Source organism: Pleurodeles waltl, chromosome 7 (assembly GCF_031143425.1).
Source record: "Pleurodeles waltl isolate 20211129_DDA chromosome 7, aPleWal1.hap1.20221129, whole genome shotgun sequence".
Taxonomy (NCBI): Eukaryota; Metazoa; Chordata; class Amphibia; order Caudata; family Salamandridae; genus Pleurodeles; species Pleurodeles waltl.
Window position 1 is genome coordinate 715,433,308 of NC_090446.1, and position 27,611 is coordinate 715,460,918.

At 43.9% G+C, this 27,611-nt stretch overlaps 1 protein-coding gene across 1 annotated transcript in view; it reads left to right on the forward strand.

Annotated features, from left to right (window-relative positions):
- Positions 1 to 25,948, forward strand: part of MEIKIN (meiotic kinetochore factor) — a 637,531-nt gene extending 611,583 nt beyond the window's left edge. Inside the window, exon 15 of the mRNA XM_069202007.1 lies at positions 25,323 to 25,948. Within this exon, the coding sequence (XP_069058108.1) occupies positions 25,323 to 25,342 (20 nt within the window). The 3' untranslated portion in view covers positions 25,343 to 25,948. The remainder of the gene's footprint in view (positions 1 to 25,322) is intronic.
- Positions 25,949 to 27,611: the final 1,663 nt, after the last annotated feature.

Consider the following 27,611-nt stretch of genomic DNA (forward strand, 5'->3'; position numbering starts at 1 on the left):
GTTCCGGGAGAACTAGCAGAGTCCTATAGTAATAAATGGGCTCTGGCACAAGCACCCACCATCATCATCATCATCCGCTTTATTCGATCAATGACCATAAAAGCACATAAAAACAAAGATAATAAGTAATACTTAAGTAAATAAATAAATACACATCTATAAATTGGTATAAAAACATTAAAACAATAACTTGAATTACACATAAGACTCTAAAACTTATCTATAAAAGAAATGAGGCCTTAAATTACTTTTTGAAGATGGCATCGTATGCGCCAAGCTGTTACTAAATACTTGCTTACTAAAAGAATTACGTCGGTTGAATTATGGCTTTTTAGAACCCGTAGAGCCAAAGAGCAGTTCTTAAATCCCATAGCCCTGCAAAAATTGCGAATCCATTTTGATCGCGGAATCGCATAGGCTGGGCAGAAGAACATGAAGTACTCAATGGTTTCAAAAGTACTGCCACAGGCAGGGCATATATCGGGAAGATTAATCGACCCCCACCTATGGATCAATGACATCAAGGGCAAAGAGCCAAAACGAAACCTTGCATATAAGCTCTTGCCCTGCAAATCCGGTATAATATCCAGATAGGATTCAAACTTTGGGGACCATTTAATATCAATGAAGGAATTAATTAAGCAACCATGGGATTTGTGGGTTATGTAGTTATCCCTAACATAAGACCAATAGGTTAACTTTAAAACATTTTTATGCCGTCTCTCTAGTTTATGGGGATTTTCCCAATAATCACCCAGGCCCAATAGCCGAAGCCAATGGGCCACATGGCGAATCCAGGGAAGAGTGATAGCGTTTTGGCATTTTAATAGATCGAGTAATGAGGTCTTATATATATCTAGTTCGGGGGTTATCCATAACCTGATCCAATAAAGGAGAGGTCTTAGAGTAGCTAGATCTGCCACTCGGCTTAACCCCAGATCTAGAAATAATGGAAGCAGGGGTGTGGTGCGTGGGCATGCAGTTAAAGCCCTTGCAAAATTGTTTTCCCCCACACTAATCTTGTTACAGTTAGCGTAACCCCATACCTCCGCTCCGTACAGGGCTGCACCTTGAGCCTTAGCTGTATAAATTTTTATTGCTGGGGAAACAACTTTTGTAGAGGTGCTTTGATAGCAACGCAATATAGATGAGGCTCTGTGTTGTAGGAGCCCTGCACTTTTTGTAATCTGCTCTTCCCATGATAGTGTACTAGTTAGCCTGACTCCCAGGTAATCTATAGAGCTTACTTCCTTCAAGGGTACTCCCTCAATATGAATGGAACATTTTTTCCTAGGTCCCTTGGATAACACCATCAGTTTTTTTTTGTTAATATTAACCTCCAACCCATGATCGCTACAAAATTGGTTAAACCGGTCAACGAGGGTTTGCAACCCCATTGGTGTCTTAGAGATGAGAAGCGAATCATCGTCTAAGAGCAGGATGGGGATTTTTTGTGTGTTCAGGGAGGGGGCATCATTCTGGCCTATGGACACAGCCTTTACTACTTCATTGATAAATATGGTGAACAGTAGGGGGGCTAGCACACAACCTTGGCGAACTCCCCTTCTAATTGGGATCTGTTCTGTCAGTTCGCCTTGTTCACCCCACCTCACTTGGGCACCCACCTTATATAGAAATCATGTGCGGTGGGGTGGGATAGGGATTCACCTTATCATGTAATTCCGATAAAGGGCGAACCTCAGCCGCAACCGCAATATCCTATAAAATTTGAAGCTAGGGCATCGGTAAGGAAAATACTTACACAATTGGAGTACCAGGGAGTTATTGAACCCTGTGTCTCGCTGATGAATAATCCCTTATTTCCTGTAGCTAAACCGGACCATTCTTATAGGATAGTGGTGGATTACAGACATTTAAATGGACATACACGCACATATGCAATACAAAATTCACACAGCGCAGCGCTCATGAATAATATTGTGCGTAAGGAATACAAAACAACTTTAGATATCTCAAATGGATTCTTCTGCCATAATATAGCGCCCGAAAGTAGGGACTATACGAGCTTTAGTGCATTTGGCTCTCAGAAAAAGTTTTGTCGTTTGCCTCAGGGGTATAAGAATAGCCCCGGATTATTTTCGGCTTGTGTAACTGAAATTCTGCACGAGTTGGACCCTGAAGCTTTGTCATATGTTGATGATATATATCTGACAGACGATGAGTTACTGCAACATTTAAGGCGGGTAGCGCGCATTGTTGTGGGATTTGCTGAAATTGGCTACAAATTTAATTTTAAAAAATCAAGAATTGCCTTCCTCAGCGTCATTTTCCTGGGATATGAGTTGTCGAATGAGGGCAAGAGCTTAGCGCAACACTTTTTGGAAAAATTTGCACAGTTGCAACCTCCTAATACGATCCGGAAACTCCAGTCGTTATGTAAGTTCTGCCAAAATTTAGAAAAATTTTGGCAGAACTTACATTCCTGATTACGCTACACGTATAAAACCATTATACGAGTTGATTCTCCCGAATTTCTCGAGTAGATTTTGGACGAATGAACATACACATATTCTTCACGATTTGCAAACTGATCTCTTAGCTGTAAAGCATTTACACACTCTGGACAATAAAACATATCTGGTCATCAGAGTTATACCTGGGGCCATTGGGTTTACATATGTCACCTTTAATGAGGGTGAGACAGTCCCGATAGCATACAAGTCCCACTTGTACTCTGCTGCGGAACAACGTTTTGCACAGACTGAGAAAATTCTCACTGCTGTACAGATGGCTGTGATTAAAGAACGACCTCTTGCCCAGGGCCAACGCATCGTTGTCGTTTCCCCGATTCCAGCCTTAGAGGCTGTTACAAAAGCGAGTGTTCCTAATTCAAAAGCTTTACACCCGCGATGGATACAATGGGCAACGTCTTTGACAGCCACTGATGTAGATTACATATTTGACCCTAAACTGCAGACTCAAGAATTTCTTCAATATGAAATGGAGTACCCAGTTCCCGCTGGCACATTGCCTATTGATCAATATCAGGTGGTCATGTACACCGATGGCTCTGCGCAACCGGCGGTTGGGACTAAACAACAGTATTCTGCTGCATGTGCGATGGTGAGCGGCTATATGGAGGGGAAAAGTTCTGCCCCCAACATACTTATACACAGACCTTGGGAGACTGTACAGCGCAGTTGGCTGAGCTGAAAGCTCTGTTGTTAGCCTTGGAACATGCGGATCCGGCAATAGTCACACTGCTGGTTTGTGATTCCTATTACTGTGTTCAGTCTTTCAATGAATATTTACATTACTCGAGGTTGAATGGGTTCATAGATTCCAAAGGGTAACACCATTAAACACAAATTGCTGTGGGGGAAGGTTGCGAATCAGAAGGAAACGCTTCCTAAAGTCCATTTTGTGGATACACTTGGACACCAGCGCGTTGGAATACACGTTGCTGGGAATACTTTGGCTGATGAAGCCGCGAAATCGGCAGTGGCAGTTGCCACTGTGGCCGCAGTAACTCGCTCGAGTTCCAAACCAGACACAGAGATTTTGGCTGCCATAAAGGCTACGGCTGATGGCACGCCATTTCCTAAAGGATTCCCTTCTAAATATAGTTACTGCATGGGTGGTATGCTGAACGCTGTGGTTAAAATCCCAGGCGTTGGTGTACGTGAAATGCCCAATAAAATTGAGCGACCTCGATAAATTACTGCAGCACATGAGGGGGCGGCATCTGCACATGCAGGTGTGGCTGCCACCATTTCACTCTTACAGGCTCGTTATTGGTGGCCTGGTCTCTATAAGGAGACAAAGCAGTTTGTCCTTTGTTGTGATATCTGCCAACAAATTAAAGTTTCCACGGCTAGACGCCCGCAGCAGACGCCCCTTCTGATATCAAATAAACCTTTACAGTGTGTGTACTTGGATCATTGTGGTCCGCTGTCACCAGATAGTGCATACAAATGTATATTGGTTGCTGTAGATTCGTGCTCCAGATTTGTGTGGGTCTGGCCACAGCGCTCAGCTGACGCTCAAACTGTTATTAAAGATTTGCGTATCTTTGTCGATACATATGCAGTTGCGGCTTTTCATTCGGACCAGGGCCCTGCTTTTGCCTCTAAGGCATTCAGGGACACCATGGCTTCGTTGGGGGTCCAGCTCCAGTTCTCGTCTCCATTTCATCCTGAGGGAAATTCTGTTGTGGAGCGTTTAAATCGCGATTTAAAGCAATCCTTAACGGCCAGTTTTATAGGTGCGGGTCGTAGTTGGCTAGCCCACCTGTATGGAGTACAGAGAGCACTTAATAACTTGCCTAGAAGGTCCCTGGGGGGTCGTACTTCATATGAGTGCCTGTTTGGAACACAAATGTATGTTCCTGATCTAGATGGTCCTGGTGTGGAGACGGCAGATACGCCCTTTGACATAAATGATTGTGTCACTGTTTTACAGGATTTACAACAATTCCGTGAAGATAACTCTTCTGCCAGTGCTGCCTCCACAGGAATTAAGGATGAACCAGTAACGCCAACTGGTTGGATTCCCAGGATTGGGGATCTTGTGCGTGAAAAGGTCGCAGTGAAAAAAGAATTTGGCCCTTCATATCGAGTGCCAGTCCCTGTGCTAGGGATCCACGGCACAAGAACTGTGATTTTGCCACCGCTGCAAGGGGCCAAGGGTAATCGCTTTGTTTCCATTGATAATGTCAAGTTACAACATGTGGCCGATTCTGCACAGCAGACCAAGAGGGACACCCAGTAGTTCCAGAATCCCTCTCACTACTGGGGACGAAGTTCCGCTGCAGGTGATTTCCACTGATGCTATTTCCTCTCCGAGCTTGGGGAGGGTGGAAGCTGATCTTGCGATTGTTCCACTTGCAGCAAATAATTTGGAATCTTTTGATCAAGTTGCTGTGAGTATTCCTGATGTTACTGAAAGTGTAGTCTACAGCGTACCAAGGCGGGAGCCACAATCTGCTCCTTTGTTTACGGTTGCACCTTTTGCGAGAACTGCCTCAGGCTGCTTCAACACCACTGATGATGCCGTGTCGGACTCCTCGTCCTCTTCAACGTCAAGCCCTGGGTCCATGTAAGATGCTGTGTTGGCTCAAAAATACATATTTTGTTGTTCCGTGGAACTATCTGTGGCTTTTCATGGCTGTGATGACTTTTTTTCTGTGGCTGGGGTTTGTTGTTACTTTTTTTCTGGTGATACAAGGTCATTTTCTTCCTGAACGATCTGAGATTGAGCACATGGAGAAGGTGTTGAAACCGCATTTTTCATCACATATGGTTCGAAGAGACTTGTCCTTTGTGAACATTTCTGCTGTACCGATTCCAGATGGGATTGTGTGGGATAGAGTATTGTTTGATATATATGGTCCCACTGAAATAATTCAAATACCGTATGTTCTCAAATTGTCAATGAATGATATCGTTATACCAGGCATTGTATCTAATGATTGGGATGTGAAGACAGTAGATTCTATGCTGACTGAATTGCAATATTATACTGTCTATGAAAATGAAGATGCTTACCAATTTAGAGATAATTATGGTGACATGATTTGCTATAATTATTATGGACACCACTTTATTCATAAAGCTAGTAGCCCTAAATCAATATTTGAGTATATGCAATGGGAACATTGCCCGACTCCTCCACAGGGGAGTTCTAAAACTTATTCTGATAAATTTGCATATTTTTCTGGGCACAATCAACAAAGTGCTAAGTCTTACTATTTTAAGGTTACTCTGCATACTAATAAGCAAATGTTATTGACTGATACTAAATTACTGTATTCAAATTTGTTTGTATCCAAACTTTCATTTGAGGGGTATGACTACTGGTCCAAAACTGTTGATTTGAAAAGTGTCTGGGGAACGAAAAATTGGCAAATGCGGGGTAGGGACACATTGTTTAGGGCATGTATCATTCCTGTCCAAATGATTTTCTTAGATGACACTGTACAACAGACTAGCTGTTTGGGCTTAGCAACAATTAGAGACTTGAATTTGCGTAGCACACCTGTCCCTTCCAAATTGAAAAATTGGCAGCAATATGTTAATGCCACATTTAGAGAGCTTACAGACTGGGTCCAGAATGGTACGCTTAACACTTCATTGACACTAATAGGTGTCATCAACGTTTTGTCACCTCTTCGGGGGTGTTCAGGACTAGTAGGGCAGACCCTTGCTACATATCACCAGAACATGCTGATATCATTACTACATATAGTGTGGGGAAACTTTGTCAACAATGGTTAAAGTCATCCACGCTAGATGCAGTTAAATCATATATCACGTTACTGTCTAATAATACTGACTTGCAAGATTTTTTGTCAGGTCCAAGAGTACCCCGGAAGAAACGCTTTTTGTATGAAGTGTACTATGAGATTTGGAAACTTTCACAACAAGAGGCGGCGGCCCGGTTAAGGCAGATAGATCAGGAGAATTTAAGACAAGCATTGTCTGTTGTGGATAATGGAATGCATACCCTATCCGACCGTGTATATACGATTGATAACATTGTTTCCTCTGCTATAGATATTATTAAATCAGATATGTCTTCGTTATATCATGGGCAGAGTCAAACGCGGTACATCATGCAGTTGGGTTGGACTCTACAGACATTAAAGGCAGGTCGCGTTCCGTGGCAGCACATCCGAGCCAGGGAGATTTTTTTTTTCCTTTAATTTGACACGTCAACAACAGCTAATGGCTAAAAAGGAAGGGATGTATGTTTTGTTAAATATTGAAAAGTTGGAGAAGTTGCCTTTTACTGTGGCTGAGATTCCGTCTGCTGAGTGGTTGATTCACGGGGTTATCAATTTGCCTATATCCACTCTACAATTTACTTCTTGTTTGAAGCATATTCCGGTGGGTAGATATGAGAAGTTGGGAGACAGTTACATACATGAGGTGTGGGAGCTTCCCTTTTTATACAGATGTCTTAATGGTATGAGGGAGGTTTTTCTTAGCGGTAGCGAATGCGAAACTTCTGTCAGCCATTCGATGGTTTGTAAGCAGCTGTCTTTGCATGGTGCGTGTAATGCCTCGGTTACGAATTTGGCTTGCTATCTTAAGGGAGTTCCAGTCCTAGTAATTAAAAACACTTTCCAGGTGCTTTCAAACGGCAGCTACGTCCTTCTTAACAGTGAAGCCTGTTGTGGCATGCGTGCCGGAATAGTTTACGTAGTCGTTGTCACCAAGGCTGTTACGTGCTGCAGGAATGTGTTGTTTCCCCCACTCAATTTAGGGAGGTAGCGGACATCTGGCCTCACATTGCTACTTCCAAGGTGAATTTCGACAAGTTGAGTCGACTAAAGGCTCTGTTGTTTCAAAAGCATGTGGCCCTTACATCTGCACGCGAGACCTACGCACTTCAGGTGGCGAGGTCATCAGCAGAAATACAGTCCATATTAAATACTAACTTTCCGAACCACTTTGGTGAACTCGTGGGACGTATATTTAATGCGTCCAGCACTGCTGGAATTGCACATTTTTTCAAAGCCGTTGGTGTTGGTTTTGCTCATACCTTCTCTTCCATATTCGGTTTGATATCTTTGGCTATTCATTCTATTTTCTGAAGCATTTTTGGGGGATTTCCGATTACTTTGGCTTTGTTGGCTGGTGTTTTGCTGTTGCTGGTATTCTTCCGTAATGGCTGTCCCGCCGCAACGAGATCCAATATTGGCGCTCCCGTCAGCACAGCTGTGTCGTGAACGCATGATGCAGCATTTTGGAGCAACACTCCTGGGACAATTGGAGTGTGACTGGTCTCGGTCATTCTGACCAGTTTTGGATTGTGTGCAACCCGTGTTTCGGTGTCTTTGGTGCTCGTTTGAACATGCACTGGCTCTCTGTCTCTCACTGCAGCGCCCCCCGGTGGTTGATGCTAATCTGTTGATGTTCCCGATTAGGGCTCATTCCCAGACTTGTGTACTGCGGTTGCATTTGCTTCGTGAGGCAGTTTATGAGATTCCCTTCCTGTAGGAAGATGGTATTGTCTAATTCATAGGCCCTGCACAGGGTGCCTCCCTGGATGGTTCTGGGGCTTTGGAACACATCTGCTCCATGATAGTTTTTGGCGTGGATTTTCCAGTGTTGACATCTGTCGAAGTGGAGGATCTCCTGCTTTCTGTGGCTTCCGTTTAAGAATTGGATTTTTTGTAATTGACATTGTAATGATTTGGCTTTACCGTCACATGCTTACACATTTAAATTGTTTAATGCTTTGATGTCCTCTGGACTTGTCGAAATATGTTTTGTATAGTTTTGTATCTGGGGCATATTTTTATTTTTTATTTTTGATTAGAACCACTTGCTACCGACAAGGGGAGGGTGTAGTGTGGTCAGTTTTATGTATCCTTTGTGCGTTTGCTTCAGGCGTTAGGCCTTTGTGCACTTTGCCCTGGATGTATCTTATTCCTTTGCTTGCAGCATAGAGCCTCTGTGCACTTTGCTCTAAATACTTTTTATTCAGCCTCATACTGTTATTTTTCAAATAGCCAGTTCTACGGTCTTGTTTTATTTTTTATATCACACTGTTTAGCCTACTCCAGCACTGGAGTTTTCAATAACACATTCTTGTTCACTCTGTGCTTCTGTCAAGGATACAGTCTGGTACATTGCCGATAGACGTGGTAGGAGTTTAGTCTTTGGCATTCTTGCGTAGGGACATTTTGTGATCACACTGACATGTTAGTTATAAAAACACTTCCTTGTCCTAATACACGCAAGAGGGAGATTCCGACCAGGGAACCACAACTAGACGCTGACTGCCTCATTGGAGATGCTAAACCAGATCACAGGCCTTTGCTGAGGTATGAGGGTTGATGGCTTCCCAGGGAATCTGAAAGGCAAGTTAGAAGCTTAACATGCTGTGCTCGAAATAGAACTAACTGAGAGAGAGTAGAATTTATTAACACCATGATAGCGTTATTCTTATGTTTCACTCTCCTCGTGACTATTTCAATCCTACTGTGTTGTATGGTTCTGGTTATCGCGGCTCACGCCTTAATATCTAAAATGCAGTTGTTTTATTAAAACAATCTATAAAACTCAAATTGCCTTTGTCATTTGTATATGAGATCATACTGTAAATGAGAGAGCTGGTTTGGATCTGAGTGACCATGATTTCCCTGAGAATTTCCAAAGATGTCATGCGCTCGGCTGCCCAATCATCTCTTCCCCTGGGGAGAAATGAGGCACTGCTAGTTAGCCGGAGCAAAACCGGATTTGGGGTGACAGTGGTCCTTCCAAGTGGGTAAGACTTAGTCCCCCACACCAGGAACAACCCTGCTACCTAGAAATCCAGTAGTCTCATTTAGGATAATGAGAGCCCACGCGACACCTGAATCTGGAAGAGCTATTCTGGTCTTTGGGGGTGTATAGGGATGTTCCCCAAAATATCTGTGGGTTGCCTATGTTACCTTCAAATGTATATGATGGACCATCACCTGATTTGCTTGTCATACATGTCTCTGTGGCCTGCCCGATGGCTGCATTATGAATCTGAAAGCGATTCAGGAGCGGGTGATGGAGCTCCTGGCAGCTCAACATCGAGCTACTTTGCACAGCTCTTTGTCTACATCACATGAAAGACCCTGGGATTACTCTTAGTTATTCCCATCAGTCGTTGTCGCAGTGGAAAATGTCAGGTAAGTCCTACAAACACAAGGTCAAGAAGTCAAAGCTCTCTTTACTTCACGGCATCGTTCCAAGTCAGCGCCGGAACGGTGCCATAACTCTAGACCTTGCTCGGCATTCCACCTGTGAACCCCGCGTCTGGGTCTACTCCACACCTCCTCTAATTTCCAAGAGCTGGCACAATCCCACCCAACTCAGAGTTTTATGAGGCAGAACACCTTATATTCGGATGTGTGATAAGCAAGAAAAATCACAAAAGCATTCAATGAACATTTAGTGACTGTACAGCATAGAAGTTATTCCAGGAATGTTGTAAATCTTATGACTGTTTCCCTCCATAATTCTATTATTTTATCTATTTTAATCACATGTTTTTAGTCTTCTTTCTTTTTTAGTTTTAGGTACTTAAACACATACAGGAACAGGTTCGATTTGACCTGTAGTCTCCAATTTTAGTTAGCAACACAAAAGGATGATGGACGGAGTGCTGACAATGCAAACACTCACCCCCAGTCACAGATCTGGGTTTAATCCATCGTTCTTTTGCCCACCATGCCACCCCAGTTTGGACCCAGCCATATGCAAATCAGTCTTGACCCTGTTTCGCATGGGAACAGTCCAGCCCGAACTGCCAGGCCAGGTCCTCCCTGACCGGAAACAAGCATCCTGGGACCGGTTTCGGGGTTTCACCCCTCGTCAACCAGGCTAACTTGAATCCAGTGGCATGGGAAGCACGGGACCCACGTCTGGGCATACCCTTCCCACTTAGGGCGACAAAGCAAAAACAACAAGTTCTGGACGGAATGCTGAACATTGTCAAACATTCACCCCCAGTACAGTGATCGGGGCCTAAATCCATCGTTTTTTTGCTGCCCATGCCATTCCAGTTTGGACCCAGCCATATGCAAATCAGTCTTGACCCTGTTCCCCATGGGAACAGTCCAGCCCGAACTGCTAGGCCAGGTCTTCCCTGGACTGGAAACAAGCATCCTGGGACCGGTTTCGGGGTTTCACCCCTCGTCAGCCAGGCTAGCTTGAATCCAGTGACATGGGAAGCACAGGACCCACGTCTGGGCATACCTTTCCCACTTAGGGCGACAAAGCAAAAACAACAAGTGATGGACGGAATGCTGAACATTGTCAAACATTCACCCCCAGTACAGTGATCTGGGCCTAAATCCATAGTTTTTAGCAAAGCGAAGCATTCTATTCTGCCTTCACAAACTGGTACCAGGATTGTGTTCTCTCGTAGACACAGTCTCTTAGCTTTTTGCCTTGTGCTCATAATAATTGATAATCTATTCCAGATAGACAACAAACCCTGTTGTCCAGGTATGTGCACCACCTTCAAAACTCAGACTTATTATTTATTCATCTGTTGGAACTAGCGTAGCGCTTAGAGATAGCCCATTGAGGGTTTAAGGGCTATAAATTGTGATGTTACTAATTTTCCCTGTTATTGAAAAGTTTAGCTGCTTTTTATTATCTTCAGTGATGTTACCAATGTTATGTGCACTAGATTCCGGCATTCTAAAATAACTATTTTAAAATAAATATACAGTTTCCCCTGATCTTGAGTGTGTAGTAAGTCAAAGGCATTGACACAACCTCATTTATGTACTGGGTAGTTTTCTGTGGGGAAACAATAACCTGTTTTTCACATTCAGTGCTGGTGCATTGAACTAAGATCACTTGTGGGTAAGAAAACAAACCATGTGGAATTAAGCCAAAAACTCAGTTTCCGCAACATGGGGACCTAGCATTCTTCACCCAGCATCTCACTCCTGAGAGGCTGGTGGTTCAGACATCAGCATCCAAGGTCACACTGGATAAGGAATTCAAAGGGCTGGATACCTTTGGGAAGTGGATATTTTCCTCCACCAGCCTTGCACTGCTGTCAGTGAACACTGCATGCCTTGTGAGCTGATACAGCCACATGGTGCTGGATTTGGTTGTGCAAGTGCTGTGTGCGGTCTTCGAGGGGGCCCGAGCCATCCTGACCCAGTCTATTCTGATAGCAGGGACACAGCAAAGTTCACAATACAATGCAGACTCGACATGACAGACTCACTTGGCTCCATTGCCACTCTGAGCTGAGATCAGCTGATTTCTCTGAAGATTTCCAGGCATCTCTTACAGACATGCCCTTCAGTGGCACTCACCATCAAAGGGCATGTCTGTAAGTGGCTGCTTAAGTGCAACAACCAATCAGTCAGTTACTTGTTAAGTGTGCTACTCACCCGGTAGGGTCTTAAGGCGGCGGGGGTCTACTGCTCGAAAAGCTAGGTCTTGAGATGCTTCCAGAAGGTCCTTGGTCAGCCGTAGGTTGACGGGGAGGGAGTTCCAGGTCTTGGTGGAGAGGTGGGAGAAGGATCTGCTGCCGGCTGTGGTACGGTGGATGCGGGGAAACGCTGAAGAGGGCGAGGTTGGCGGAGCAGGCGTGTCAGGATGTAGAAGTTGAGACGCTCGTTGAGGTAGGGCGGTCCGGCTTCGTGGAGAGCCTTGTGAGGGTGGATCAGGAGTTTGAAGATGATCCTTTTGTTGACGGGGAGCCAGTGGAGGTCTCTGAGGTGGGCTGAGATGTGTTTGTGGCGAGGGAGGTTAAGTATGAGTTGTGCTGAGGCTTTCTGAATGCGCTGAAGTTTTCAGGCTGCTTAAGCGCTTCAATGAGAATAGAGTCTCTGCCCAGTGGTTGGAACTTACCGGGCCCCGCACCACCTACATTCTTCCTTTCACTCCTTCATGGCAATGGTAGGGGCTTTCAGCTGCATACTTTCCAACAGAGCCACCACAGGCAACAGGCTTCACTGCCTTTTGTGGCCACAGACACAGCTTCCACTAGTCCCATGGGAACCGAGGCCAGAGTTCTGCCCAGTCTGCCACCGCCTGGCAGCCACAGCCTCAAAACACCTTTAAAATGCTCTTGCAACAAAACGGGCACCCTGTTGGAGGTAGGATCATGCACCACCTACCCCAATGGCAAGCTATTTAATTGGACAAGGGGGTGCTCCAAATTGTCCGGCATGGTTACTCCATTCCACTCCTAGAGAACCCACTGCCTATTCCACCGCCCTCAGATCGACTCACTGAGGACCACCTCGCCTTGCTGCACCAGGAAGTGTAGACACCTTCTGCCAAAGAAGCCATCAAGAGGGTGCCGATATCATAAGTAGGCCATTTCTGCTACTTTGGTGCCCAAGGAGGACAGAAGACTCCACCCTATTATAGATCTGCTCCCTCTCAACACCGTCCTGAGAAAGCAGAAATTCAAGATGTTAACATTTGCCCAGGTTTTTTCTGCACTGGACCCTAGAAACTGTATAGTAGTATTGGGCCTAGCAGAATACCTGTGGACCAGGATCATCTCCAGATTACGGTGCTCCCCTTTGGTCTCACCAGTGCCCCTTGGGTGTTCATGAAGGTAGGGGCCGTGGTTGCAGCACTCCTGTGGAGGTTAGGGGTCCCAGTCTTCCCCTACCATGACGACAGGTTGCTGAAGATAGGCTGGCTTCAGGCAGTCATCACCCACCTTCAGACTGCGGTGGACCTCCTGTATTCACTGGAGTTCACTATCAGCATTCACACCTGACTCCTCTCAGATGCTCCCTTTCATTTGAGCCATCCTGAACACAGTGCAATTCTATGCCTTCCCTTCGCAATGGAAAGACAGAGACATTCAGGCCATAGTACTGACGTTTCATCCTCAGTCCTGGATTTTGGCAAAACTTTAATTTAAAACTGCTGGTTCTGATGGCCTCTAGCATCCTGTCAATGAGGTACGCTTGATGGCGTATGTGGACTCTGCAGTGAGATCTGAAGTCCCAGTGTGCGCAGCATCAAGGGAATCCAGTAACATTTTTGACGGACTGCAAAAGATCTGCAGCAATAGTTACAGGACTACGATTGAACATTAGGCCCCTCTCTGTTCCCCACCCGGAGCTGACAACAGTGACCCATGCATCACTTCTGGGTGGGTGGCCATCTTGGAAAGATGGAGATCAGGGGCCTCTGGTCTCCGGCGAGGGGTCGGCTCAACATCATTCTTCTGGAGCTGAGAGTGATTGACTTGGCATTGAAAGCCTTCCTTGAAAGGGAAGCTGGTCCAGCTTTTTGCGAACAGCACTACCACCATGTGGTACTGCAGCAAGCAGAGTGGAGCGGGATGGTGGACCCTGTGCTAGGAGGCTCTCGCTTCTGGACATGGCTGGAACGTGAGGACATTTTTCGGGATGTACACCACCTGGCCGAATCTCTAAATGCCAGGGTGGACAAATTGTCATCAATGCCTCCTGGCAGCTGCATCTGGAGGTGGCTCAAGGTCTCTTTCAGGACTAAGGAGAACCTTAGCTAAATCTATTGTCCTCCGCAAGAATGCGCAATGTCGGCGCTTCTGCGTGCTGGAGTTTCCGAAATGGCTGTCGCTCAGCAACATGTTCCAACTAAACTGGAGTACAGGACTTATTTGTGCCTCTCCCCAATACTTCTCCTCCCTAGAGTATTCAAGAAGATCAGAACCGATTTGGCCCAAGTCATTTTGATGGCTCTGGATTGGGGGAGGAGAGTATGGTATTCGGACATCCTGAGCATGATTATCTGTCCTTTGATCAGGCTGCCCTTTCGAGAGGATCTGCTGTCACAGCAACAGGGCGGGATCCTGCACCTAAACATGCGCACACTCCACCTTTATGCATGGAGATTGAGAGGCCTTCCTCCCAAGGTCTGTGACTTCATCTTGGCAGCCAGGCGCCCATCAACAAAAACTGTATATGTTGCTGTTAGAAAAAGTTTGTGACTTGGTGTGCTGAGAAACAAACTGAATGTTTCTGCATCCCTGCCCGAAGTGGTGGTGTTAGTTCTTTCCATAGGCCCAGCAAGACCTTGCTCTGGGGTCAGCTAAGGGGCACCGTTCAGCTTTTTGCTGTTGATGTTCGTCCCTCCCTATTTAGGTCACCAGTTTAGTAAAAGGTCTTCATCATATATTTCCTCCCACACCTTTAGTTAAGTCCCAATGACACCTTTGTTTGGTTCTGATATTGTTGATGTGTTCTGCATTTGAACCCAGGAATATCTATCCTCTCAGACTTTTGACAACAAAAAACATCAATCAATCAATCAATCAAATAATTTCTTAAGCACACTACTCACCCAGTAGAGTCTCAAGGTGCTGGGGGGGTGGGGGGGGTTGGTGGCCGATTACTGCTCGAAAAGGCATGTTTTTATGTGCTTTCTGAAGGTTAGTAGGTCCTGGGTCGTGCGTAGGTTGGTGGGGATGGAGTTACAGGTCTTGGCGGCGAGGTGGGAGAAGGATCTGCCGCCAGAGGTGGTGCGTTGGATGCAGAGGACTGTGGCGAGGGTGAGGTCGGCGGAGCAGAGCTGGCGATGTGGAAGTTTACTCGTTCGTTGAGGTAGGCCGGTCCAGTGTCGTGGAGGGCTTTGTGAGCGTGGACGAGGACCTTGAAAATGATCCTTTTGTTGATTGGCAACCAGTGTAGGGATCTGAGGTGGGTGGATATGTGTTCATGGCGAGGGAGGTTGAGGATAAGTCGTGGGGCTACGTTCTGGATTCGCTGGAGTTTTCTTTGAAGTTTGGCTGTTGTCCCTGCATACAAACCGTTGCCGTAGTCCAGTCTGCTGCTGATGAGGGCGTGGGTGACTGTTCTTTTTGTTTCTAGGGGTATCCATTTGAAAGTCTTGCGTAGCATGCGAAGGGTGTTGAAGCAGGAGGATGATATGGCATTGATTTGCTGGGTCATGGAGTGGGATGAGTCCAGTATGATGCCAAGGTTGCGTGCGTGAGTGGTGGGTGCTGGGGATGGTCCGACGGTGGTGGACCACCAGGAGTCGTTCCATGCTGTCTTGTTGGGTCCGAAGATGATGATTTCTGTTTTGTTTGAGTTCAATTTGAGGTGGCTTGTTGCCATCCATTTGGCGGTGTTGAGGAGTCTGGCGTGCAGGTTAATCTTGCCGGTGGCTGGGTTCCCGGTGAGGGAGATGATGACCTGGGTGTGGTCAGCGTAAGAAGTGATGGTGATGCCGTGGGGGCGGAGGATGTTGGCGAGAGGAGCCATGTAGATGTTGAAGAGGGTGGGATTGAGAAAGGATCCTTGGGGGACCCCACAGATGATCTTGGTGGCTGTAGACCGGAAAGGAGGGAGGTGAACTCTTTGGGTTCTTTCGGAGAGGAAGGAGGTGAGTGTAAAGATCTTCCCTCAAGAGTCCGTTTTAATCTTCTTTTATTTTCTTTAATGTGATACAACAAATTTAGACACCTTCAGCACAGCCTCTCCACACCTCGTACTCCACGACCGTTTTCCCCTACATTCCATCCTTCACCCCATCATTACCTCATCACATTCCACATTGGATTAATGAAAGATGACATCATTACACACCTCCCCCTTTCAATATAACAAAATTTTTAAACCCTGTTCTATAGAATTAAACAATCCTACGCAATGACATTTAACGATATGAACATATTAACAATTAACTTTAAAAATGCGTCCCATGCTCCATGTAGAACCATTCTCTAAGATCACAACATTTTTTTTTAACATCCTGCACAAATTGCGGAGGAAAATACTTGCTTTCTCCCTTCACAACAATCCCACTTTTTTTCACTGCTACCCAATCTCCCTTTTGTATATGGCAACCTTTAGTACACATCCTTTTGTTATATTGTAAAGCACTTTTCTCCTGTAATCTCTCTACCCTAGCTTTTATAGACTCCCTGTCCACTATCACTTTTTGATTGCCCTTTAACCATACTGGACATTCCAATACTCCAGGCTCCCTACCCTTCAATGATACAAATGGTGACACTCCTGTCGTAGAATGGGGAGTGGTACGATACGTCCACATCATTTTATTTAATTCTCTTTTCAAAGGAAGTTGGTTAGCCAAGGACAATTAGATGTTATCCAAGATCAATCGATTTATTCTTTCCACTAAACCATTGGCTTGTGGATGGAAAAGAGCTACTTTCTCATGCCGGATTCCCATTTTTCATAAGTAACCAACCATTTCAGATTATATAAACTGTACACCATTATCAGACACTATTGACTTAGGAATACCCTCTTCCAAAAATACCTCTTCAAAGAACTAAATAACCTCCCTGGTTCTCACATGGTCCACCACTTTGGTGACAAACCACGTGGAGTGGTAATCAATTAGTACAAGTAGATACCTACACTTCATACCCAACTTAAACACTGGTCCAATAAAATCCACTGCCATTTTCCCCCAAGGTCCACTTGGAAACTTTATAGGTGCTAGGGGAGCTTGTCTTATTACCTTGGTCTTATCACTATTGGCACATGCAAAACAGTCCTTCACTACATCTTCAACCTGTTTATCCATCTCTGGCCAGCAAAACGACTGTCTTACCTTTCTCTTCATCATTCCCCTGCCAAGATGTCCCTGATGCGTGATCTCTATAATGTGTCTCCTTATGCCAGCAGGAGGAACAAGCTGATCCCTTCTCTGTAATCTACCATTAGCTGGTCTTTGACTTTAAAATACCCAACCAAGTCACCACAATTGTTCCCACTGTCCTCCCTCCAACAATTTACTACCTTTTCCTTCACAATTTTTAACACCGGATCAGTGGTCACAGCATCTTCCCATTCTTGAGCCGTTATGGCCAACTCACCCAAAACGGTCCCTATAATATCTTCCATTCCATCCTCTACAAGCTCCCCACTATTCTCGGGCACTCTAGAAAGATAATCTGCAACAACATTCTTACTCCCTTTCACAAATTCCACCACGAAATTATAACTCAACACAGATAGTAACCACTTAGAAATTCGTGGCGTAACGCTACCTTCAAGCCCACGACCACCTTTGAAAATATACGTTAATGGTTTGTGATCTGTCCTCAATTTAAAGGGTAACCCCCATAAGTAAAATCTGAAATGGTTAATTCCCCAACAACATGCTAGGGCCTCCCTTTCAATTAGAGAGTATGACATTTCAGCACCTTGTAGTCTTCTAGATGCAAAACCAATTATAAGTTCCTCACCCTCCTTAATCTGCGTTAATACAGCTCCAATGCCCACATCACTAGCATCAGTGGTTAAAAAGGTTTTGGCATTTATATCGAATATGCCCAGAGTGGGAACCTTCAAGATACAATCTTTTAATTTTTTGAAGGAATCTTTACAACTCTCATCCCACTTGTACACTACACCTTTTTTCATGAGCCTTCTTAATGGTTCCACAATCTCAGTAAAGTTTTTCACAAATTTTGAACAATATTCAGCAAGTCCCAGAAATGATCTCAACTCATCTTTTGAACTCGGTTCAGGGGCATGTTCAATTGCAGATACTATGTTCTTTTTAGGCCTGATTCCATTTTTACTTATGACGTGTCCCAAGTACGTCACCTCCTGTTTCCGAACTTGACATTTTTCCCTCTTAATTGTTAATCCATTCTCCTTTAACCTTTCCATCACTTCCAGAAACAAAAGATCATGATGGGATTCGCTCTCGCCCACAATCAGTATATCATCCTGAAAACATAATATTTGAGACATATCACCAAAGATTCGCTCCATCATCCTTTGAAATACCGCGGAAGCAGAGGCAAGTCCAAATGGCATTCTCTTATACCGGAAGGCCCCCAACGGAGTCACAAAGGATGTCAAATGTCGCGAATCTGGATGTAAATTTATTTGGTGGTACGCGGAAGACATATCTAAGACTGTAAACACATTCCCCTTTACTCTTATTGACAACATTTCTGCAATGTTAGGCAGTGGTTGCCGATCGACCCATATGCACTTGTTGAGATCCCTAAGATCTATACATAAGCAGACTTTTCCGCCCTCCTTCAGTGCTACAACCACCGGAGCTAACCACTCCGAAGATTCTATGGGTTCGATGATGCCTTCCCTCAACAGCTTTTCTAGTTCTTGCTTTAAAGGCTCCCTCATCAAATTCGGAATGTTTCTCATTTTGTGTACTACAGGTGTAACGTTCTTCTTCAGTATGATTTTATGGGAAAATCCCTTCAGAAAGCCTAATTTTCCAGAAAAAACCTCTGGAAACTTAACAATAAAGCTATATTGTAATGATTCCGACACCACTTCAATATCCACCTCTTTGGTCAGCAATACCGGTTCCTTTGCATTGGGATTTAGAATTATACCAAGGTCTTTTTGATGACGCCAACCCAGGAGATTTGTTCCATAGTCTGTAACATATACTTTACCGCTAATGATCCTTCCTTTGAAAGAGATTGACATCCAGCGCATTCCGACAATCTCTATTCTCTTTCCCGCATAACCCACAGCTTTTATATCAGGAACCGATAGGTTTTTATGCGCTGAGTCCATCCATCTGGAATCATACATTTCTCTAGATATAAGGGTAAACAAACTTCCCGAATCCACTAGGAGTTTGACCCATACATTGTCCAACAATATTTCAGCATGAGGCTTCTCTAATACATCTGTACTCTCTTTTTTTATCATTTTAATTGACGCTCCATTATGGTCATCAGGAAACACTTTTTCATTTACAGTCAAAATTATGTCTTCCATCGTCTCAAACACATCTTGAACTTCCTGTATGGTCTTATTCCCTACATTGCTGCTTCTTAACCTACAAACCTTAGCAAAATGTCCCCTCTTACCACAAGAACGACAAATAGCATTTCTGGCCGCACATGTTCTACTTGATGCTATGTGCCCAGGTGCATCACAACGGTAGCATTTTATTACTCTCCATTCCTGTACTTTACGTTTTTCTTCAGCATTTACTTTTGTTGTTTCAAAATTCTTGGTTGGCTTGCTCCACTCTACTTTGATATGTGGATCATCCTTCTTTCTGAGTTCTGTTACAATTCTTGGTTCTCCCTCCTTAGGAACTTCCTCAATTTTTTTTTTAACCACACAGCCGCATGTTCCATCCCTTTAGCAATTCGTATAGCCTCCTCCAGGTTCGGGTATTTCACTAATAATTTCTCTCGTATCCTCTTATCATATGCACACCGTACAATTTGATCCCATATAAGAGAATCTAACAATTGATGAAATTCACAAGATAATGCCAAACCTCTCAAACTTGCTGCATATGATGCTATATCTTCATCTTCTCGTTGTACCCTAGAAAAGAACTTATGTCGTTGTAGCACAAGATTCGTTTTTGGCGTGAATTGTTCGTTGAGCATTTGCATAGACATATCAAAGACGTTAATTGGTTGTCCATCGCCCAGTCCCAGAGATACCTCTGGGAAGTTTTCGTATATCCTTCTTCCCTCAATGCCAAGATGATGTAACAAGATAGCTTGTCGCCTTGGAGGAGCATACCAGTCACTACCTATGGCCAACATATAAGTATTAAAAATCTTTTTCCACTGTTTCCAAGGAATTGGCGGATCCCCAGGAGTTGCCAGGAACGGTGGAGGCGCAGATATCCCTTGATCACTCATCTCTACTAATATATATATTATTACTATAATTGTTTTTTTTTTAATTTTATTTTACTTATACTATACTATACTTTTCCTTAATTATTTATTTACACTCCTCTATTATTTATTTATATCACTCTATAGGTTTCCTTTTCATCGTAGCTTGAAATCCTTCCTATTGTTCCTTGACCTCTAGTCCTTTCTTAGTTTCCAATGTCTTCAACGTAGTCCTTCTTCAGTGTTATCAATTTGCCTGGATCTGGTTTTCACTGATTAAACCTTTAATCAGTTTTGGTTTCAGGAGCGTCGAGGTGTTTCAAGGTATTTCCAAAATTAATTGGTTTATTTGTTTGAAGTGCGCATCTAGTTTAATATGTTTAATTCACTTGACTCCGTAAACTTCCTGACGTCGAGACGCATTGCTTTAATCACCATGCAGCGCGATCCGTGCATGCGATTAAGGACCGTTGATTATTTTTAAACGCTTCAGTTTTCACGCGTTTAAAGATTAGTATCGTCCACTTGTTTACAATGTAACTCGGATCAGCGCATTGAATTCTTTTGACACCTCTGACCTTTTAATCGACGCGATTACTTAAACAATGAAGATCAAGCTTAGCGTGTGCAGTATACGCGATTAAGCACTGTCTAAAAATGTTCGTGTTTCCATGCTCCGCATTTTCCGCCCAAGCTCCGTTTAAAGGGCAACGTCTTAAAAGTTCAGTCTCAGTATTATTTGACATGAATTGTTACCTTTGAATAACCATCCAGCAATCCAGGAGTGAAGGTGTCCTTTACCTGTCTCCTGCACAGGTTGCCTGCATCCTCGTCGCCAATGTAAAGATCTTCTGTCAAGAGTCCGTTTTAATCTTCTTTTATTTTCTTTAATGTGATACAACAAATTTAGACACCTTCAGCACAGCCTCTCCACACCTCGTACTCCACGACCATTTTCCCCTACATTCCATCCTTCACCCCATCATTACCTCATCACATTCCACATTGGAATAATGAAAGATGACATCATTACAGTGAGCCAGTCCAGGGCCCTGTGGCGAATTCCGGCGTCAAACAGGCGTGCGCGAAGTGTTTGGTGGTATATTGTGTCAAAAGCTGCAGAGAGGTCTAGGAGGATGAGGGCGACGGTCTCGCCCTTGTCCACTCTGGTCATGATGTCGTCTGTGCAGGCGATGAGGGCGGTCTCAGTACTGTGGTTCTTGCGGAATCCAGATTGGGAGGCGTCGAGTATATTGTTTTCTTCAAGGAAGCGAGATAGTTGTGCGTTGACTATCTTCTCGGCGACCTTTGCGGCAAGGTGGGAAAAAAAATGGGTCGGTAGTTGGTGAGGTCTTCCGGGTCTTTGGGTTTTTTGAGAAGAGCGTTGACTTCGGCGTGCTCCCAAATATCTGGGAAGGTTGCGGTTTGAAGGAACTGTTGATGATGGCACGGAGCTGGGGAGCGATGATTTGGCTGGCCATGTTGAAAATGTGGTGGGGGCACGGGTCTGTTGGGGAGCCTGAGTGGATGGAGTTCATGGTTTTGCCGATTTCTTCGTTGGTGGGGGTCCAGGTGTTCAGTCGGTTGGTGCGGCAGGGTGTTGGTTGTGTCGGTGGTGGTAGTGGTTGGTGCTGATGATGAGGGTGATGAGAAGCTGTCGTGTATGTCTGCAATTTTGCAGTGGAAGAAGTTGGAGAGGGAGTTGCAGAGGTCTTGGGAATGTGGGGGGCAATGGTGCAGGATTTGGGTTTGGTTAGTTCTTTTATGATGGCAAAGAGTTCCTTGCTGTTGTGTGTTGTTGCCTATGCGTTCTTTGTAGAATGATCGTTTGGTGGTCCGGATGAGTTGGTGGTGTTTGGGCATGGCTGTTTTGGGGGCGGAGAAGTTGCTCATTGAGGGTTCTTGGCGCCAGGCTTTCTCAGTTTTTCGGCATTCTCGTTTGGAAGATTGAAGTTCTGTGGTGAACCAGGGGGCGGTCTTGGCGGTGCGGGTGTTGTTGTTTGTTTTCAAAGGGGCGAGGGAGTCTGTGCAGGTTTCTAGCCATCGTGTGAGGTTGTGGGCAGCAGTGTTGGGGTCGTTCGTGATGGGTGGTGGAGCTTGTGAGAGGTTGGAGAGCAGGTGTTCCTTGGAGATCTTATTCCACTTGCGGTAGGGTGTGGTGAGTTGTTGGTGGTGGATTTCATGAAGGAGAAGTGGACGCAGTGGTGGTCAGTCCAGTGGAGTTCGGTGGTGTGAGCGAAGGTGATGTGGTTGCTGGAGGTGAAGATGGCGTCTAGCTTGTATCCCGCTGAGTGGGTGGGTGAGGTGACCAGTTGCTTGAGGTCGAGGTTTGTGAGGTTGTCCAGCAGGGCTGTGGTGTTGCAGTCGTGGGTGCTTTCCAGGTGAAAGTTGAGGTCACCAAGGCGTATGTAGTCTGTGGAGGAGAGGGCATGGGAGCTGATGGTATCGGCGATGGTGTCACAGAATGGGGGGTGGGGTCCTGGTGGTCTGTAGATGAGGGTTCTTCTAAGGGTGGTGTTAGCGTTTATGTGTATTTGAAAGTGTAGGTGTTCTGCATTGTCTAGGGAGTCGTTGGTGTTGGTGGAGATTTTGATGGAGTTTTTGTGTATTATGGCGATACCTCCTCCTGGTTTGTTGGTGCGGTCTCTACATGTGATTTTGTAACTCTCTGGGATGGCGATGGCGATGTCAGGTTCTGATGAGGGGTTCATCTATGTTTCAGTGAGGAAGGCAATGTCAGGGGAGTTTGTGGTGAGTAGGTCTTACTGGTGGCCATCACATAGGCCAAGAGAGTCAACGAGATGAAGGCTCACACTATCCAACCACCATATTACAGTTTCTTCCCAGACAATTTGGTTTTCGGAACCCTTGCCTCCTTTCTGCCAATGGTTGTGACATCCTATCACACTGGCCAAACCATCATGCTGATGACTTTTGTGCTCCACCCCCCTCTCTCCAAGGAAAAACGATTCCACCTGAACTATAAGAGAAGAGTGTCTTTCTGTGTAGACAGTACAGAGGAACATCGGGTGGACAATCAAGACTTCAGGGTTCACTGCTTCAAAGAAGGCAAAAGAAGTGCAGAAATGGACCATTACCATTGACCAGAAAGCACCCCCGGAGGGCTTGCGGATTTATTCAACATGATGCAAGGCTGCATCTACTGCGTTAGTTCACGGAATTCCTGTTCTGGATATCTGTTAGGCTGTAATATGGGAATCTTTACATTAACAATACATTACTGCCTTGAGAGTCAAGGGCGTTTCGCCTGTTCGATCATCTGACTTTTTTTTTTGGTCTGAGTCAATTTGCAGACCCACCTCCGAGAAAGTATTGCTTTGGTATCTATTCCAAGGTAAGGAATCTGTAGCTAGAAGTCTCTATCAGATGAATACGTTACTTAGCTTAAGCAGTGCCTTATCTGGTAGAGACTTTATCAAGCTACAGATTCCTTACAGACCCTCCCATCCTCGCTGTCCTGTGACATGACCCTTTTCAACTTCAAAATGTCCTTATAGGTCCTAAGAATCAGCCCACTGGTCATTGACTTTCCGCTGTGGCTACGTACTTCTGGTGCTACACCAATCAGAAACTGAAGCTGGGGTGGTGCCTATATAGCTACTGCATACATCACATATGGCGCAGCCTATCACACTAGTGCATAACCATTAGACGCCACCTACGGACAAGCATGGGGACTGATCAAGATTTTCCAGATCCAGTCTGATGCCTGGAGAATATTCCAAGGTAGGGAGTGTGTGACTAGATAGTCTCGATCAGAATAGTTGTTACCAAAGGTAATTAACTTCTTTGTGGCTATTTTATGCACCCCCCTTGTAACCCTCCATGACCCATGTACTGTAGCAAGCATTGCCTCCACCCTTTCTACACTCCAAAACAAATACCCTCTTCCTTTTAAGGCATAGAAATCCTACCTTAAACTGAGGTGCAGTGGTTCTACCTTTGATGCCCTTTAATTTAGTCCTTCTCATTGTATTTGAGGAGGCAGGGAGGCATATTTTGAAAAGCATGTTGCTCATACTCCCTTTTTTCTTCATTACTCCCAGGACTTCTCATTGTCATTATCATCTGTGAGCTTTAGCCGAAGCAAGTACGCCCATTCTGGTCTCAGTTCGCCGGCCTCTGATGTAGTTTGAGGGTTGTTTTTTTTGTTACCCAACAAAATGAAATGAATCTTGTCTTATTCTCCCTCTAATCCCTTTGGCCCTGAAGAACTGTACGCTGGAGTCCTCTAAAACAGTTATCCAGTACAGTATACCAAATATTTGTCAAATGTTAATAATATTTGTAGTAGTTTATTAGTTGCTACAGCGATGTCTCTACATTTCAGTTGGTAGGGCAATTGATTTGGGGTGGAGGAGGTACCGGAAGACATGGAATAAAAAATGCTAAATAGGAAAATGATAACAGATAAACAAAAACATAATCACAAAAACAATACCAAGGTTTCTCTTGACAGGCTGCAGAAATTTGCCATGTGAGAGTCAACAACCTTGTGTGTAACAAACAATAAGTGCAACACCACTGGGAATGCAGCACAGGAATCTCACTAAAACTGGTGTAATGATGAAACTACATGCAGTAAATGTCGTCCAGTTTCTTTGTATTTTCTTTGTAACTATTTTGAAGTACATTTTGAATAATTGGTTTATAATGCCATTTTCCAAATATAGTGATATGGTATTGGAATAGAGTATTTTGCAGATATTTGTAGTATATTTTGATCTGCTTGCTTACTTCAGGACTAGTCCTAGTAATGTGTTTTAATTACATTTGAGACAGTGTGTTGATAAAATGGCTAACATAGTAGAAGGTTCTAGTGTTATAATTTGTCCTGAAATAAACTTCGGATAATTTTAAACCAAAGCTTGCTTTGCACATTATTTACCAACATCACTGTGGAGAACAAGGATCTGTTCCTTTTTTTATTTTCCATTTCAATTAGCAGTTAAAACACATTTGCCTGTCCCTGCAAGAAACCAGCAAGTCACCCATGATTCAATCGGTTCATAGTTCATTCTGTTATACCAAAATCTAACTTTATACTAAGATTCTATGACAATAGGATGAGCAGAAGTAGGACTTTCACTTGGCCTAAGCCTTGAAGCAAGTCTTCTCTACCCTTTTACCCCATGTGTTCCATTTAAAGACATGTGACAGTGGCTGTGCACCCCTGAGCAAGTGATTAACAAAGCTTTTGAAGAAACTAGTACACATCTTTTATACACAATACATTTATATAGTGTGTTTCTTGTCTTTTTCAGATTTTCTGACCCTACTCTAAGTTGGTCCTACAGTAACTTCCTGGCTGATCATATGTTTCCAGTGGTGAAAAAATTGTGAAGAGTGAAATCCATTTTGAACATATACGGGCAAGACTCAGAGAAGTCTTATTTTTTGTTAAAATCCAAGCTTTAGTGGGTGGTAAAAAAACATATCACCCCACAATGCTTTTAAAGTGGCATGCAAATGACTTTGTATTTTGTAAACAGGTATTGTTTGGTTTGTAAGTACCAGAGAACCTTGTTTAAAAAAAATAAGAATTGCACCATTTAAGCTTAATACTTGTCCTTGTCTTCAGATGTGTGCTTACATCACACCATGCATTAGCATTGATTGGTTGTATTTTGGTTCACTCCCTAGCACTAACGCTTCACAGACTTTGAATTGAAGCATGTGCTTTATTTTTGTTTCCTTTACATGGGTTTTTTGGCATCCTTGAAGATGTTGTGTATTAGTCTAAAGTTTGAAAAATGTTACTTAGAAAGCAAAAAGATAAGTATTTGTAAAGTTTCTTTTCTGTATTGAATTATAGTGGAAAAAAGTTTTTAAAAAAGTGGTCTAAAATGTACATTACTAAAAATAGGAAGTACTTTGGTTTGTTAAAATAGTTGAAACACTGAATCTTGAATAAATGTGAAATATATATAAAAAAGTTTATTTGTCAACAGGCTCATAATGGCAAGGGTGCTGCAAGGTGTCAGTTACAAAGGTGCATTGCCAGTCTTCTTTTTCCTCTTTCTTCTGGATACCTCATTTTGAATATAATCCTATATATTAGTAACAGCTTGATGAAAGGATGTTCCTGTTTACTTTAACTTCTATCATGCCACTGCCAAAAAATATCACTATTTAGTGGATGATTTACTTCAATGATTTAAGATATGCCCTGCCATCAGTACAGGGTTTGAAAATGTACAAGCAGCTTGTTTTTGTGAGAAGTCCTTGGGATGCATCATGCCTTCTCTTTTTTACCACCCAATGTCACAGTCATGAGAGTATCACTCATCGCACCTTCATTCCCTCTACAAAGTCATTCTTGGTCATGTCATCAGTATTTTGGTGCCTTACAAATATCTGGTTCTTTTTTCCTAATAGTTTGTCTCAGTAGGGGGTTTTAAAGTCTCCATAATTAACTCCTCTAATGCTGTGTAAGTTGAGGTCAGGTCCTCAGCACTCGCGTGTTTCAAGGAGGATCTTCCCTACCAGGATCTTCAGCAGATGTGCTTCTGCTGCAGCTTCTATGATCTTCAATACATTGATGACATTAACGTGATTATTGGGATGCTGGCTACAATCTGGGAGAGGATTGCCGCCTTAGAATGGTTCATTAACTTAATATCCTTTTGAATAAGGTGCAAAATTAACTTTCAGCTTTCAGCATTTAAAGATTTGTTGTGTTTGCCTGATTTGCTGTAATACAATTTGTCCTTTTGAAGACCCCATTTCTAAGTAACCTTGGGGTGGAAACATCACCAAGTTTGTGTCTGGCTCAAAATGGAATTTGTAGAATGAGCATTAGGATCTACTAGACCGTTGCCGTGGCTAATGTGATATTGATCCAGCCATTGACTTACACTTTTTGAGTGATTTCCAATTTCTAATGTCAGTACAGTACTTTGACAACTTATGTGTACTGTGCTGTTTTTTTCACCTAATCTTTTCCACCAGTTAAGTATTTTGGATTTAAATGTATTCCATTAATTATCTTTTCTGATGGCTATTTCTGACTGCAGATTCCTCCCCTTGTGAATACTCCCTATGCATCAAACTTTATCTTGTAATATTTCAGAAGTACCTCTGCGTCTCAGCAGATGGCGTTGTGTGACTCCATTTCGATGTGGTTCTGCTCTGGAAGTGAAGTGCAGAGCTTCATAGAAGCTTCACCAATGTGCTCTGATGTTATTTCTTTTATTTCCACACCTTCTGGAGCTGATTGGGAGTGTCTCCCTTGTCTTTTGATCCTAGTTTTCTTCTCAAATTATCCAGTGAGCAAAGAAAATGTCCCCCCTAACTGACAGGGTTCAAACCGTGCAGAGTCTGTCACAGATACCTGTGTTGGACCTGTACAAACTTGGTTTATGGTGCCTAGGGTCTGGATCATAGCTCAAAGGCCTGTGGAGTCTGTGCCCAGATGAACCCAAAAGTTATTTTGGAATGCATAAGCCAAACACTACATCACAAAGCATAAGCAGACCCCGCACTGTGAGAGGTCTAAGTCAAAAGAATGGTCCTGTTCCCAACCATGAACTTGTTCCCTCAGCAGGTCTCTG